Source organism: Rhinatrema bivittatum, chromosome 2 (assembly GCF_901001135.1).
Source record: "Rhinatrema bivittatum chromosome 2, aRhiBiv1.1, whole genome shotgun sequence".
Lineage (NCBI taxonomy): Eukaryota > Metazoa > Chordata > Amphibia > Gymnophiona > Rhinatrematidae > Rhinatrema > Rhinatrema bivittatum.
In genome coordinates this window covers 631,974,735-631,991,139 of record NC_042616.1, presented here as the reverse complement: position 1 = coordinate 631,991,139, position 16,405 = coordinate 631,974,735, and the positions used below count along the sequence as shown (strand labels likewise).

The window sequence follows — 16,405 nt, the reverse complement described above, 5'->3', positions numbered from 1 at the left end:
GACAAGGTCAGTCTCAGAACCAAGGCCTAGACACAAACATTGACATCGTCGATCCTCGGCTTCACTGTTGCTTCTCCCCCCAGGAAAACCGACTGCAAAGTGGCATAAAGATGGCGATGTGCCGCTAACCTCCACGCCCACGGTGCCATCATCGAAAGCATCGATATTGACGCCTACATCGACATCGCTACTACCGTCACCTCCGCAAGACTTAACAGTCCTCATCAGGCAAGTAGTGATGGAAGCCTTACAGGCACAAGTTTCGGCGATCGTGCCGATGCCGGTGAGCACCCCAATTCCGGTGCTGTCTCCGCTTACGTCATCGATACCAATAACATCCGTATCGATGCCTCTCTCGATGCTGTTGTCATCATCGGAAATTCCATCTGCCAATATCTTCAGTACCATCGATACCCTCGATGACTACTCCCATATCGATGTTCTCCTTTTTATCTACATCGATGTCGACCATTTCGTCGATTCCATAGCCGATATCCGTTTACATTACGGCACCCAACTTACCTCCGGCTAAAAAAGCATTGCTATCAAAACAGAAGACATCGACTAAATCAAAACCTTCGATGCCTAAACATCCACTAACAGTGCCTGAAGTTACAAGTTCTGCAGAAGCAGCGCTGCATGGTATCCTTACCAAGCGATAGCAAGATTTGCTAGCCTCCTTGCCATCTAACCCTATAGAAGAGGATGTAGAGGACACTCCACTTGATTACCCTTTGCCAGGACCCTCTGGTGTTCCTCCTCCTCATAGGACTACACCTACTCATCAGCGACCTCCAGACTATGACACTTGGTCTGACACTGACTCAGATGCCTCATCAGAGGCATTTATGTCTGATCCGTCACCACCTCATGCCAGGAAACAATCCCCTCTGGAGGATTTTTCTTTTCCAACTTTTGTACAGGAGATGGCAGATTCCACCCCTTTCAAACTACAAGCAGAGCAGGATGCCAGACAACAAACTTTGGAGGTACTCCAAGTTGTCGACCCTCCTAAACAAACTGTTGCAATTCCTATCCATGATGTCCTATTGCAACTATAGCAACGTCTCTGGGAGCATCCCTGCATGGTTCCTGTGGTAAATAAAAGGGTGGATACTACTTATCTTGTACACTCCACACCAGCTTATCAAAAAACACAACTTCCCCACCTCTCAGTGGTTGTAGAATCGGCGCAAAAGAAGTCCAGAAGAACAAGGGTCCACTCATCTATACCTCCAGGTAAAGACAATAGATTCCTGGATCAACTGGGCTGTAAGGTTTTTCAAGGTGCAGTGCTAAACTCCAGAATTTCATCATACCACCTATATATGACCCAGTACCAGAGAAACCTCTGGAAACAAATAGAGGAGTTTGTTCCATCCCTTCCTACTCAATACCAGGAAGCTGCACAAGCTATTATAAACAAAGGTTTAGACGCCGGTAAGCATGAGGTCCGAGCCGCCTATGATGGCTATGAGACGGCTTCAAGAGTTGCTGCGTCAGGCATCAGTTCCAGGAGGTGGGCCTGGCTCAAAGCCTCAGATCTAAGGCCAGAGGTGCAGGATAAACTAGTCGATCTCCCTTGCCTGGGAGACAACTTATTTGGATCCAAGGTACAGGATGCTGTGTCTCAATTAAGAGAACACACAGAAACTTTACGACAGCTATCCTCCCTCCCACATGATTCTTCCACACATACTAGCCGCAGACCTCCACGAAGAGACACCAGACGGCCTTTCTACTAACAACGGAGTTATTACCCTCCTGCATCCAGACCTAGGCCTTCCAGACCCCAGCAAAGACCACAGCCGAGGCAACAGAGAACAGCTAGGCCCCAACCAGCTCCGCAAACTGGACCTGCTACTGGATTTTGAAATTACATCCAGAGAACGAAGCCTTTACTCAAATCCTCAGCCGGAACTACCAGTGGGAGGCAGACTATCCAAGTTTTACAACAATTGGACATCAATAACATCGGACCAATAGGTCCTGTCAATAATAGACCGAGGATATCAACTCAATTTCATTTCAATTCCCCAAGATTTTCCACAGAGTCACTCTCATCTCAGCGAAAATCACACGCTTCAACTACAACTAGAATTATCCATCCTTCTGAGAGCCAGGGCTGTAGAGCTGGTACCCAGGTCTCAGAAAGGAAGGGGATTCTATTCACGTTATTTCCTCATTCCAAAGAAAACCGGAGGCCTACATCCCATCCTAGACCTCAGAAATCTCAACAAATTTCTAAAAAAAAGAAAAGTTCAGGATGGTTTCTCTAGGCACCATGCTTCCACTTCTTCAAACAGGAGACTGGCTTTGTTCTCTGGACCTTCAAGACGCTTATGCTCACATTCCAATATGTCCTCCTCATCGAAAATATCTGCGCTTCATGGTAGGTCATGAACATTTCCAGTACAAAGTACTGCCATTCGGACTTGCCTCTGCTTTCAGAGTATTCACCAAATGTCTGGCAGTAATAGCAGCACATTTACGCAAGCAAAGTGTGCATGTCTTTCCATATCTAGACGACTGGCTCATCAGGAGTCACTCTCAAGAGGGAGCTCTCACCTCTCTCAATCGAACAATTTCCCTACTTCACTCTGTGGGATTCCTCATCAATTATCAAAAATCCCACCTTATTCCATCTCACCTACTTCAATTCATAGGTGTGGACTTGAACACTATCCTATCAAAAGCCTTTCTACCCGAAGATCGAGCAGAAAGATTATCCCTGTTGGCAAACTCGATTCGCTCAAGGAAACAAGCAACAGCTCATCAGTTTCTAACCTTACTAGGCCATATGGTCTCCACGGTTCATGTCACTCCTATGGCAAGGCTCGCCATGAGAGTAACCCAATGGACATTACGATCACAATCGATCCAAGCCATTCAACCGCTACATTCTCTAATTCAAATAACCAACCAGCTACGTTCTTCTCTACTCTGCTGGGAAAACAAGGACAATTTGCGCAAGGGCCTACCCTTTCAACAACCAGTCCCACAGATAACCTTAACTACAGATGCATCCACCTTGGGTTGGGGAGCACACATAGACACTCTCCAAACTCCAGGAACTTGGACAAGACTCGAAGCAACATTTCAAATCAATTTCCTGGAGCTTAGAGCTATACGTTATGAGCTACATGCGTTCAAGGACTGCCTTTCACACAAGACTGTTCTCATCCAAACGGACAACACAGTAGCCATGTGGTACATCAACAAACAAGGAGGTACGGGCTCGTATCTCCTTTGTCAAGAAGCTGCACAGATTTGGGGCTAGGCCCTGAACCACTCAATGTTAAGAGTCTCAGTTCATCTGTTTGAACTGCATGGTGCTCCACAGATGAAATCTAAATGTGGTTTAAGTAGCTGAGATTGTGAGTCACATGGAAGGGAGAGGTATTGGCAGCTAGAAGAGTAGGTAACAGAAGAGCTAAGTCAGACTGGGCCACAGGGAGTGGTATGGAGGGGGTCGAATTATGCTATTTGGGGTAGGGAATTGAGAGGCACCCGCAAAGGGGAAACTTTGATTATCTGGAAATATAGTTTCTCACAGGACAAGCAGGATGGTTGTCCTCACAAATGGGTGACATCGAGGATGGAGCCCACCACGGAAAAACTTAGTTTATCTTGATAGACTGTTGCCCCCAACTATTCTGAATTAAAGGTAAGAACATGCCATACTGGGTCAGACCAAGGGTCCATCAAGCCCAGCATCCTGTTTCCAACAATGGCCAATCCAGTCCATAAGAACCTGGCAAGTACCCAAAAACTAAGTCTATTCCATGCTAATGGCAGTGGCTATTCTCTAAGTGAACTTAATAGCAGGTAATGGACTTCTCCTCCAAGAACTTATCCAATCCTTTTTTAAACACAGCTATACTAACTGCACTAACCACATCCTCTGGCAACAAATTCCAGAGTTTAATTGTGCGTTGAGTAAAAAAGAACCTTCTCCGATTAGTTTTAAATGTGCCCCATGCTAACTTCATGGAGTACCCCCTAGTCTTTCTACTATCCGAAAGAGTAAATAACCGATTCACATCTACCCATTCTAGACCTTTCATAATTTTAAACATCTCTATCATATCCCCCTTCAGCCGTCTCTTCTCCAAGCTGAAAAGTCCTAACCTCTTTAGTCTTTCCTCATAGGGGAGCTGTTCCATTCCCCTTATCATTTTGGTAGCCCTTCTCTGTACCTTCTCCATCGCAATTATATCTTTTTTGAGATGCGGCGACCAGAATTGTACACAGTATTCAAGGTGCGGTCTCACCATGGAGCGATACACTCTGTGGAGAGTTTTGCTTAATTTTCTTCCTTACTTGCCTTCTCCTTGTAATGTTTATTTTTGTTCCCCCCAAAAAAACTTGACCTGAATGTTGACTTTTTTAAATGTAAATTTGATTATAAAAGCTAATACAATGCAGATTTTTAATGTTAATATTCATTTTTTATTGAGTAACAATATCATAATAAAATGTATAGTTTCCATATTTTGTAAGCTTTTCTTATTTATTACTTTCAGGCTTCTAATAGTCAGCCATCACCACAACCTGTTACAGCACCAGCGTTGGAAAGTACAGCAGGAGCTACAGCTGCTACCTCTTCTAGAACACCTTCATCACTCAATCTTCAGGGTCCCCTATGTCCTCCTGTTAGCCTCCCAGCTCCACTAGAAGAATTGTCACCAGATAGCATTGATGCCCATACCTTTGATTTTGAAACAATTGTTCATCCAAACATAGAGCAGGCACTTAAGCAAGGATCTTTAGACTTGGACTCACTTGCAGAGAGTCCAGAATCTGATTTTATGTCAGCTGTAAATGAATTTGTCATAGAAGAAAATCCTGCTTCTCCAAATGTAATAAGTGATCCGCAGAGTCCAGAAATGATGGTAGAATCACTGTACTCATCAGTTATCAATGCTATAGACAATCGACGCATGCAAGTCACAAAAGATTATGTTAAGGAGGATTACATAGAGAATGTATCTTTGAACACTTTCATGGAAAAATGTAGAGTTGCTGCTTTGGAATCACAGTTCAGTTTGAGAAATATCAAGGAAGACTTGTGTCACTTCAGAACACTTGTAGAAAAAGAACAGTGTGATTTTACTAGTACTTTAAAATGTGTATCATTAGAAATAAGAAATATTATTGAAAAAATAAATATTTCTATTGAAACAACTTTAAAAGAAAAATATCAGAAAGAATTGTTGATTTTAAAAGATGAATATGAAAATAGACTTAAAACATTACATGAGGATAGAGAAGAAAAAGATAAAAAGATAAGCAAGTTGAAAGGAGATTTAATAGATCTTGAGGAAATCTTGCAAAATAAAGACAATGAATTTGCTTTAGTAAAGAATGAAAAAGAAGCATTTGTGTGCTTGCACAGTGAACAAGATCAGAAATTGATTGACTTGGAAAACACAGTGAAAGATCAATGTAATGAACTTCAGAATTTGAAACAGTCAAGAGAAAAGATATTAGAAGAATTAAAGATGCTTCATATTGAAAATGATGAGAAAATAAGAGTTCTGAAAGAAGAGCTTCAGAGTTTAGAACAGACTCATTTAAAGGAACTGGAAAAGAACCTGCTGTTCAGGCATGCACAGGAACTTGAAAAGGTAACAACTGAACAAATGGAACAGCTGGAGAAAATAAAGAAAGAAAATCAACTACAGCTTAACCAGTTGCAAGAATCTCATGTTTTAGTTTTTCATGAAAAAGAGCAGCAGGTGCAAGAGTTAAGACTTAAAGTTTCTGAACTTTCTGATTTGCGATGTAAGTTAGAAGTTGAACTGGCGCTAAAAGAGGCAGAAACGGATGACATTAAATTGCTGTTGGAGGAACTTAAAGCCCAGCAACAAGAAAGCTTAAAGTCTCAGATTGAAGAAGAAACTGAGAGTTTAAGACAGGAGATAAGAAGACTAAATCAGAGGATTCAGGTTAATAATGATGAGTTTGAAGTGGGCTTAGCAGAACTAAGAACTTTAATGGCAACTGAAAAAGACCAATGCATTTCAGAGTTAGTGAACAGGCATGAAGAGGAAGTAATTTTGCTTAGAGCTGAACTAAACAAGGTAACCTCTCTACATCAACAAACATCACAAGTAGAGAAACAATTACAAGAACAAATAGTAGAACTAATGAGCAAGTTAGAGGAGCAACTGAAAGTACTTGAAAAACAAAAAGAAGGGGAAGGCATCGCACTCCAGGAACAGAAAGAAAACTATGAAGCTGCTATCCTTAAAACTGAAGCGGAAAAAAAGCACTTATTGGTTTCTCAAGAGCAAGACAAACAGGTTCTACTTCAAAAATTCTGTTGTGAAAAGCAGGAAGCAGTTCAAGTTGCCCTGAAAGAGTTTGAATTACAGAAAGAAGCTATTGAAAAAAATCTTTTAGAAAAAATACAGCAACTTGAGAATCAAGTAAATCAAAGGTATGAATTAAGGTGCTTGCCTACTTGTGATCAATAATAAGATAAATGCATGCATCCAAAATTTCAGTTGTATGAGGTACCATTTGTTACAAATATTTCATATACAAAATACTTTATCATACCAACTGCATGAGCTTATCCCTGTCTGCTGCAACATGCTTTTTAGTTGCATAATGAAATAATTGCATTTTTTTAGTGTTATGCTTGTTGCGCTGAATTAAACACATTGCATTTAAATTTGTGAATAATTTGATTGTAACTCTGTCTCAAATATTAGAAACAAGGTGGTTAAGTTTTTTTTACTTAACATGCATTATACAAAGCAAGATTGTTGTTACTTAAACTGTATATAATAAGTACAGTACTCACCTTTCAAATTAGACAACAGTTTAAACTAACGGGATAATTTTTAAAGCCCGGTGTGCGCCAAAATGGGGAGATATGCGCTTCGCCGGGCCGCACACATCTCTCTGTATGTGCACAACAACGTTTTCTATAAAAGGGGCCGGCAGGGGGCGGGGGCCGGCTGGGACAGTGCGTGCATGCAGCCAGCCGGTGCGCTCTACTTACTACTGCTCTGGAGAGCAGGAAAGTATAGGAAAAAAAAACTTATTAGAGGGGCTTTAGAGGTCGAGGAGGAGAGGGGAAAAGGCAGGAAGGATAGGTAGGGGGTGTAGGAAGTTCCCTCTCAGTCTGCTTCTTTATTGGAATGGACTGGGAGGGAACTGGGGAAAGGCCCATATCATCACACGTTTTTGGTTTTTTTTTAAATGAACACCCCCCCCCCCCCATGCGCGCAAGTCGGCATTTGCCAAGAAAATATATAAAATCGGGCGTGCATTCGGGTAGCTGATTTTCTAACATGCGCGTGTTGGTGTGCACGTTATAAAATCGGGCATCAATGTGCGCGCGCTGGGAACCACATGCACATGGACGCCTCCTCGCCATTTTAAAAATCTACCTTTAAGAGCACAAGACTATGTAAGCAAAGAATATATTTTCCTTCTATTTACAAAGTCTTTGCCTAGCATCACACTGAGGCTGAGATGTTAACCCTGACATGTTTTAAGATTTAAGGTGGATTCAGTCAGAAGTGACCTGGGATACAATGGACATGATTCCTTTGGGCCTCAGAAGGGCTGGTAATCATCACATTAGTAGCACTTGTAAATCCAGCTAGTTTAGAGTCATGGTCAAAAATGCATTTTATTTAAAGAAATGCTTAATTCTGTTCTCTTAACCGAAGTGTACTAGCGCTTTGTTCTCAAGTTATAACATGGTAAAATGACAATATCCAGTAGATAAAGGAATAAGTTGTGGCAAAGCAGGAGCTTTAACTATTAACACTGTCTGCCATTTTATACTGTGAGAAACTTTTCTTTCCCTGATGATGTTTTATACTGTGAGAAACTTTTATACTGTGAGAAACTTTTCTTTCCCTGATGATGTTTAAGTTAGACAGCAGGTAGCAGCATAATAGCACAGTGTTCTGTGAGCTAGTAAGAATTGACATGGTTAATCTCTGATCCAGAAGGAGCTATTGGCATCACAGATGCTGACATCCTTCTGTGAGAGGAGCCAGCTGTGGCAGTTGGAGGATCACTTCAGCTGGGATATACAGCTGTGTGTTGACAGCAAAACGATACTCGGGACCCTCAGATCTGACCGAGAAAGATACACAGGCCAATCAATATCTGCGCTGGAAAAGCTGGCACTCATGATTGAGTGCTCGCTTTCCTAACACACATATATCCACCTCTCCTGGGAGCGTGATGAGTAGGCAAATGAGCCTCTGTGTTAAAAAGGAGGCGCAAGGGGAAATTGCGCATCCCTAGCGTCTCCTTGGTATCGGGCGCTCAAGAGAAGTAACTGTGATGCTCAGTTTTACAAGTGTCCATTTTCCTAACCCGTGCATAGCCATGGGTTAGGAAAATGGACGGTCATAAATTGAGCATCCTTTTTCCTAACCTGACTGCCGTCAAGACTTTTTTTTTTCACGTTGCTGCTTTCTGTGGTTCCTCCAACTTAATATTGCCACAATATTAAGTCTGAGAAACCACAACAGTATTTTCTGCTTTTCAGTTCAGCTTTTGGGGCTCCTCAAAACTTAATGCCAGCTATAGGGCTAGAGTTAATTTTTGAGGATTAAAATGTGCACGTCAGGCACACGGTTATTTTATACATTGTGGGGAGGGGGAGGGTAATAGCTAATTGCCTCATCAACATGGCATTTACATGTGATGGAGCACTATTAGATACGCCTTGGTTTGAATGCGTGTTTGGATGCACTAATCCCCTTATTGCATTAGGGGTTATGGACGCACATCCAACAACAGGTTAACCTGTGCCTTAGCCTGACAGTGTTTAACTCTTTAGCCAAACTAAATCAATTAGTTTTACTGTGAAATTTTTTTTTCTTTTTCCCTGTTTGTTGTTTGCAGATTTTCAGTCCTTTTTTGGAGCTCACTGTAAATTCTTTTTTTTTTTCAAATTTTTTTATTTATGCTGTTTCAAATTACATACAAGATAAATTTGAAAAAAGGAAATCACAAACTGATATGAAAAACAAAAATTCTAAAGAAATATCCAATAGAACATGAACAAGTTAATAATCAGCTATAGATCAAATCCATGATGTGAGGAAAACTAAGATCATAATCTAAAACGTAACCCAAATACTATTTATAAGAAACAATAAACAGAACAGCTAAACCTGGAGCTTCAGATATCAAAGAATGCACTGGAACTCTAGGTACAGAAAGAGTAGGATCTGAAGATACAACTTTATCAGCAATAAAAAAAGCAAGTTGGCTCAGTTAAAAAAAAACAAAACAAAAACCCCAACATAATACTATTATCTTTAACACAACGTTTGCAGGGGAATTTAAAAAAAAGACCTGAGCCCCCAACTTGTATAACCCTGCATCTCATCAAAAGAAATGACTTCCTTTTCTTTTGGGTTGATCTAGCCAAATCCAGAAATTGCATAATCTTGCATTGAAGTATCACTATGATGTCTAAAATACATCCTAAGGAGCCAATCTCTGTCAGAGTCCAGGACCAAAGATACTAGCCATGTAGAGAGTTTAGCGGACATAGTATCAGAAGTTTCCAATAAAGTAGTAACATCCAAGGACTTGTTCGTATAGGAGAAAGTTCTTGAGGTCTTCTAGGCTTAGCTTCTCATTTAGAGGGCAGCGGATAATAAATCCTAGCAATAGGTGAAAGTGCGGATTTATGGATCTTGAGAACTTCAAACATATATCTTTTAAACGTATCCGTGGGTGTGGCCAAGGGCACACATGGAAAATTCACAAAGCGCAAATTTCAACGTCTCAGAGAATTTTCCATACTCTCCACTTCGTTAAAAAGAAATATATTGTCTTTGAACAAACTTTCTTGCAAGTTTTTAACATGAGTTACATTACTTTGGACTTCAGATATGTGTAGTCATTAAGTTCTTGGAATTTTCTAAGGCCAAAATATGAAATTCCAAATTCATTTTCTTCTGTTACAAAGGTGAAGCCTGAGAAATAATAGCTGTCCCCAAACCCTCTATGGCTTCCCAGATGGACTTGAGGGTAAATTATTTTTAATAATTTTTTTTTAGTTTATTAGCACTGTGTTTTTGTGGTTGATTAGTGACCCAGGTAAGAGAGTTGCTGTCAGATTCCAGTATTCTCTTAGGACAAGCAGGATGGTAGTCCTCATATGTGGGTGACGTCATCCAATGGAGCCCGGCATGGAAAACTTTTGTCAAAGTTTCTAGAAACTTTGACTGGCAGATGGAGCATGCTCAGCCTGCTGCTATCCACGCAAGGTCCCCCTTCAATCTCTTTTTTTCCGCGGTGCAGTAGTCTCGCAGTGGTGGAGCACTAACTCCTTGAAATTGTTTTAACTTTTTCGGGTGTTTTTCTGCGTCAGGTCCCCCTTCGCATTTGGTTCCTCCGTTCGGTAGGTACCTTTGTTTCCTCTTTTTTTCATTCTTTGTGGTCGATTCCTGACTTCTGCACCGTGGTGCTCATCGGTCACCGACCATGCGCCAGCCTCTTTTTTCGATAGCATCAGGTTTTCGACGGTGCCACCAGTGCCCACGGACCATATCCATCATAGATCTGCATGAGGTATGTATCCTCTGCCTGGGGGCCTCGCACGACGTCCTAGGATGTTGTTTGTGTGACCAAATGACTCCCAAAGGGCATCGAATGTCCCTGGACAAAATGGAGAAGCTCTTCGGGTCCTCAAAACCCTCTACTTAAGCCTCGGTGTCCTCAACACCCAAGGACCATGGGGAACCATCTCCATCTCTTCCGCTGGCGGTCTCACTATCCAGTACCCCTAAGGATCGGGGAGAGGGAGATCGATCCTCGGTGGTCTCTCCCCTCCTGCTAACCTCGGGGTCCTTGTATTCCTCAGCGCCGGGAAAGACCAGGCCAAGCACCGGAAATCCAGGAAGCATCGACATCGGTCACCGTCTCATCACAGTTCTGGTTTCGGAGCGGCATCAGCGGCTGCCAAGTCGCCATCGAAGCGGCACTGGCCACCAGAGGTCCCATCCTCCAGTGCCCCCGGTAACCCTAGGCGTTTCTCACCAGCTTAGGTGCAGGGTGCCATGCCACCTCATGAACCTTCTGAGGATGTGCCAGCGACACCTTGTCCCTCTCCTTCAGTCCTGACTACTCAGGATTTTCAGGATGAGCTGGACCACAGTGTGCAGTCGACAGTGCTCAAAGCGCTACAGAGCGTTGAGCTGCCGGCACCACCAGCCACTATACCGGTGCCTGAGCCTCTGCCATCAATGCTAGCACCCCTGCTGGAGAGTCTGGACTTCCTTCTCAGTGCCCTACCGACGCAACAGGAGCATGAGACTCCTTCGATGCCTCACTGACGCCCTCCACTGGAGCGATCCCGATTCCCGGGTCCTCTGAGGAGGATGAGGCCTCAGGGACCGGGCAATCTTGCCTGCAGTTCCCCGGGCCACCGCCAGTTTCCCCCCCCCCCCTGCATACCACGGCCAATGCCACCCTCAATGCTGGGGGCTCCATTAATGCCGTCGGTGCCCCTGTGGCCTCCAGTGCCCTTGGGGCTCAGGCCCGCTGCCCCTCATGGACCCCTCCCTAGGTGCCTGGGCCCCAGCGAGGCGAAGGGTCCTTATGACCCATGGGCAATGACTCTTTGGACTCATCCTTGGAGTTCTCAGTCACCCCTCTCTCGGAGCCTTCCCCACCGGAGGAATGGCGTCTGTCTCTGCCCAAAGACCTGTTGTTTGGCAGCTTTGCACGGGTGATGACAGAGGCCATCCCCTTCCAGCTCCTGTCGGAAGAGGATACCCACCACAAGATGCTGGAGGTCTTCCACTTCATCTGTGCTCCCAAGGAAATCATGGTGGTGCCAGTCCACTATATCTTTAAGGAGCTCCTCCGTATGTGGGAACGCCGGGTGTCGTCGTCTCCGATTAACAGGGAAGCCGATGCTACCTGTTTGGTGCAACAGGCCATGGGCTTTGAATGCCAGCACCTCCCCCTCCAGTCAGCATTTGTGGAGTCCGCACGCAAGAAGGCTAGATGCTCCTGGACACATGCTTCTGCTCTTCCGGGACATGAACATGGGGAGCTCGATGGCATAGGAAGGAAAATGTTTCAAGGGACCATGTTGGTGGCCCGTACTCGGCCTACCAGATATACATGACCTAATACAACCGCAATCTGTGGAAACAGGTTCAAAACTTTGCGGAGTGCCTTCCCCAGCAACAGCAGGAATCTCTTGCAGCCAATGCCATGCTGGACCTTGAGGCGGGTAGACACGAGATGAGGTCTACCTACGACGTGTTCGAAACCTTAACCTGCCTGGCCACCAGGGGCATCAGCGCTAGACAGTTGGCTTGGCGCCGTGCCTCAGGACTCCGGCCAGAGGTTCAAGATATATATATGCTGATGACGTGCAGATCCTAATCCCCATCAAGGATCCCATCTCCAACACTTTAAACTTTTGGAACAGCTGCCTTCATTCTATCAATCTCCTTCTCACGAGCCTCAGCCTGGTTCTCAATACGTCCAAAACCAAACTTCTGGTCATCTCCCCCAATGATAATAACCCCCTAGCCAGCATCACAACTACACCACTAGTAAGCCAAGTGAGAGACCTTGGAGCCACTCTAGACTCCAGAATGAACCTTAAAAAATTCATTAATACCACCACTAAAGAAGGCTTCTATAAACTACAGGTCCTAAAACAGTTAAGACCTCTCCTACATTTCCATGACTACCGCTCAGTCCTTCAAGCCATACTATTCTCAAAGATTGATTATTGCAACGCACTTCTGCTTGGTCTCCCTGCCTCCGCTACCAAACCTCTTCAGATGCTGCAAAACGCTGCAGCCAGGATCCTTACAAACTCTCGCCGGATGGACCACATCACACCGATTCTAAAAATACTACACTGGCTACCCATCCACTACAGAATACTCTTCAAGACACTGACCATCATTCACAAAACCATATATCAGCAATCCTCTCTCCAACTTACCATACCCCTCGAACTCCACTCTTCATCAAGAGCAACCAGATCTGCATACAGAGGCTCCCTCCAGGTTCCCCCTAACAAATCCGCTATACACAACTCCATTGAAAAACGAGCTCTATCAACTGCTGAACCTCATCACTGGAACTCTCTCCCACCAGATATACGCCAGGAATATTGTCATCTCACCTTCAGAAAAAAATTGAAAACATGACTGTTCACCCAAGCATATCGCTGAAGAACCTTATGGTAACATGCACGGACCACCACTCCTTGGTTGCGTCCTCTATCTGCCTCACAATGGAACTGTTTTGCTAGAACTGCTCACTCAAATAATGTTTCAAGTCGAATAACTCTAATAACTGTGTAAATAGCTATGTTAACTGTATATATTTACTATGTAAGCAATTGCTCCCGGCTTATCTGCTTTACTCTCCAGTTAGAAATTGTTTAATCTTTCCCTTCTTCTTCAAACGGCCTTGTTCTACATTCCCTGTTTTAATGTAACTTTCACTTTCTGTGTTAACTGGTTTCACCCCTTAGTTTATTGTAAATCGGTACGATAAGACTTGGTCTTGAGCATCGGTATATTAAAAAGAATTAAATAAATAAAATAAAGATAGGCTTGCAGATCTCCCCTGTATAGGCGAGAACCTGTTTGGGGATAAGGTGAAAGAGGTCATGGCGCAGCTGAAAGATCAGCATGATACTCTTCAGAACTCTGTGCCAGCCCCTCCGAAGGCCCTTCCTCCGCCAGGAAATCCTCCACTTGTCTATAGACAAATACCCTGTCCAAAAGATACTCCCTGAGGGTAAGTGGGGACAGTGACCTCATAACAATCTCAGTCACAGAACACTCAGAAACACATTCACAGAACATTTACTGAAAAAGCACAGTTGCTTACCTGTAACAGGTGTTCTAGGACAGCAGGATGTTAGTCTTCACATGTGGGTGACGACATCTGATGGGGCCCGGCACGGAAAACCTTTGTCAAAGTTTCTAGAAACTTTGATTGGCAGACTGAGCATGCCCAGCCTGCTGCTATCCACATGTCCATGCGAGGACCCTCTTCAGTCTCGTAATATAGCAAAAATACGAGCGAGAAAAATGACACATCAAACCAAAGGTGAACCCAACATCGTGGGGAGGCGGGCGGGATTCCTGAGAGCTAACATCCTACTGTCCTAGAAGAACACCTGTTACAGGTAAGCAACTGCGCTTTCTCCTAGGACAAGCAGGATGATAGTCCTCACATGTGGATGATTACAGAGCTCCAGACTGCCCCATTTGACCAGAGAGACCCACAGTAGCCAAACAAGGTGCCAACGGATTCTTCATATTGGTTAAACGCATTGTTGCGAATTTATAAACCTGTGAGAAGTTTAAGATCCTCCCAGTTGAATCTCTTGGAAATACCATCAGTGCGGCAAGCACATTTGTTTTGCACTAGAGGGACCTCATTTTCTATTGCTGCACCAGCTCAGTGGAATCTTATTCCTTTTGAACTCCTGTCCTTAGACGACGTAAAAAAATGTAAACATCTATTGAAAGAGTATTTGCTCCATCGTGCCTTTAATGTATGTTAGAGCGATTCAAGTGAGATTAATCCTTAATTCTATCTGTAAGGTATATCATAAGGGATATAGTGCTAATGGTCACTTAGTTTACCTCTGGTTAGGTATTGATTATTTTAGTTTCTGTGAAACTAAAGGTCTTTGTGTGTTAAGTGTATGTTATGTAACGGATGGCCTCAAAAGGCCTTGCATTCTGTCTTGTGAGCGGGCGGCCTTGTAAGGCCTTGCATTCTGTCATGTAAGGGGGAATGCTTGGGAGCGAGCCCAGCTGAGGGATTTTAGTGTGCCCTTGGGCCTCGGCCCGATCCCAGATGAATCCAGGACCGAACCGAGGGCTGGCGGCGTGTCCCAGCATGGGCGAAGACAAGGTGACCCTCTGCCGGACCTGCGTGCTTCCAACATTGTGATGTTGGTATGTGAACAGTCCTCCGACTGTTCCCAGCCCTTTCGGACCTGCTGCTTAGGATCGGTAAGAAGCAGCAGGCCGGACTCAGGGCAAGGGCCAACGAAAATTCAGGAACTGTAGACAGAGGCTGTGGAACAATGTACTGTAGGCGTAGACTCAGGAACAAGGTACTGTAGGCGTAGACTCAGGAACAAGGTGCTGTAGACGAGACGAGAAGCTGGGAAGGTAGACATTAGCACTGTCTCTCAGGACGCCCTACACAGTCCACCCGCGGGACTGGTCACGGACCACCCTATCCCACTGCGTGCCCTACACAGCCTGAAGAGGCTGGTCACAGACCACGGGGAGAGCGGGATGAGTACAGAAAGAGGATCCAGCCAAGGCGAGACTGCAGTGACGAAGCCGGTGTCACCCAGAGAACCGCAAGAGTTGGCAGGTCAGGAAGACTCAAGAACGCAGGAAACAAATCCAGCTACAGGAAGTAAGTGTCACCCGGAGAACCATAGGAGCTGGCAGGTCAGGAGAACTCAGGAGCACAGAAAATGGATCCAGCTGCGAGGAGACTCCAATGACGGAGCGAGCGTCATCCGGAGAACCATAGGAGCTGGCAGATCAGGAGAACTTGAAGGCACAGGAGAAGAACATCAGGAAACCTGGAACATCAGGAAGCGAGACATCGGGAAACGAGACATCAGGAAGCCTGGACAAGGGACTTCAGGAGACAAAGACATGGAACACAGGAAGCAGACGAGACATGGAGCTCCAATGAAGAATGAGACCTGACAGAGTGCTGGAAGAGGAGACATCCAGAGACATGTAACTCCATGCAAGGCCAGCATGAGTGCTGGAGCAAAGCTTTTGTACCCCAGGAGCAGGCAACTCCCTGGGAGGAGTCCAGATGGTCCGCCCCTTGCTGGCTCCATAAGAATGGAGAGGAGCCGCGAGCCCGCCCCTTAGAAGAAGGGCATGGTCCACACCACAGCATCCAGGCTTCAGTTGAGCAAGCCTCGAGTAGGCCCCAAACAGCACCAAAGGCCTCCCAGGCCGTGGAGCATGATCCGGACAATTGCTCAGGCGAGGCCCTGGCTTCGGAGCGGCCTCCAGAAAAAGGTGAGATGCCTCCTGTGGCGCAGCTACAGGAGGAATCGTATCAGTGTATGATTGATTACATCTATGACATTTTTATTTTGTATGTTTTTATTGTACATCGCCTAGGCCTGTTTGTGTTAGGCGATTAATAAATTTTAATAAATGAAATGAAATGAAAAAATGAACACAACTGGCGCTGTGGGGCAAAACAGGGGGCAGTCTGGTCCCACAGAGAGCATGATGAGAGATAGTTGGGTTCAGGACTGGAATAGATCGCGCAGCACAGACTGGCCAAAAGCGCTGTCCTGGGGACTATCCCTGTCAAGGCAGTAGTGAGCCGCGAACGTGTGGTGAGAACTCCAGGTCGCGGT

General features: G+C 44.7%; 1 protein-coding gene across 1 annotated transcript in view; it reads left to right on the top strand.

The window, feature by feature from the left end:
• The window catches only part of RB1CC1 (RB1 inducible coiled-coil 1), a 434,332-nt gene that overhangs the window by 262,204 nt on the left and 155,723 nt on the right, over positions 1-16,405 (top strand). The window contains 1 exon segment of the mRNA XM_029591270.1: positions 4,527-6,445. Within this exon segment, the coding sequence (XP_029447130.1) occupies positions 4,527-6,445 (1,919 nt within the window).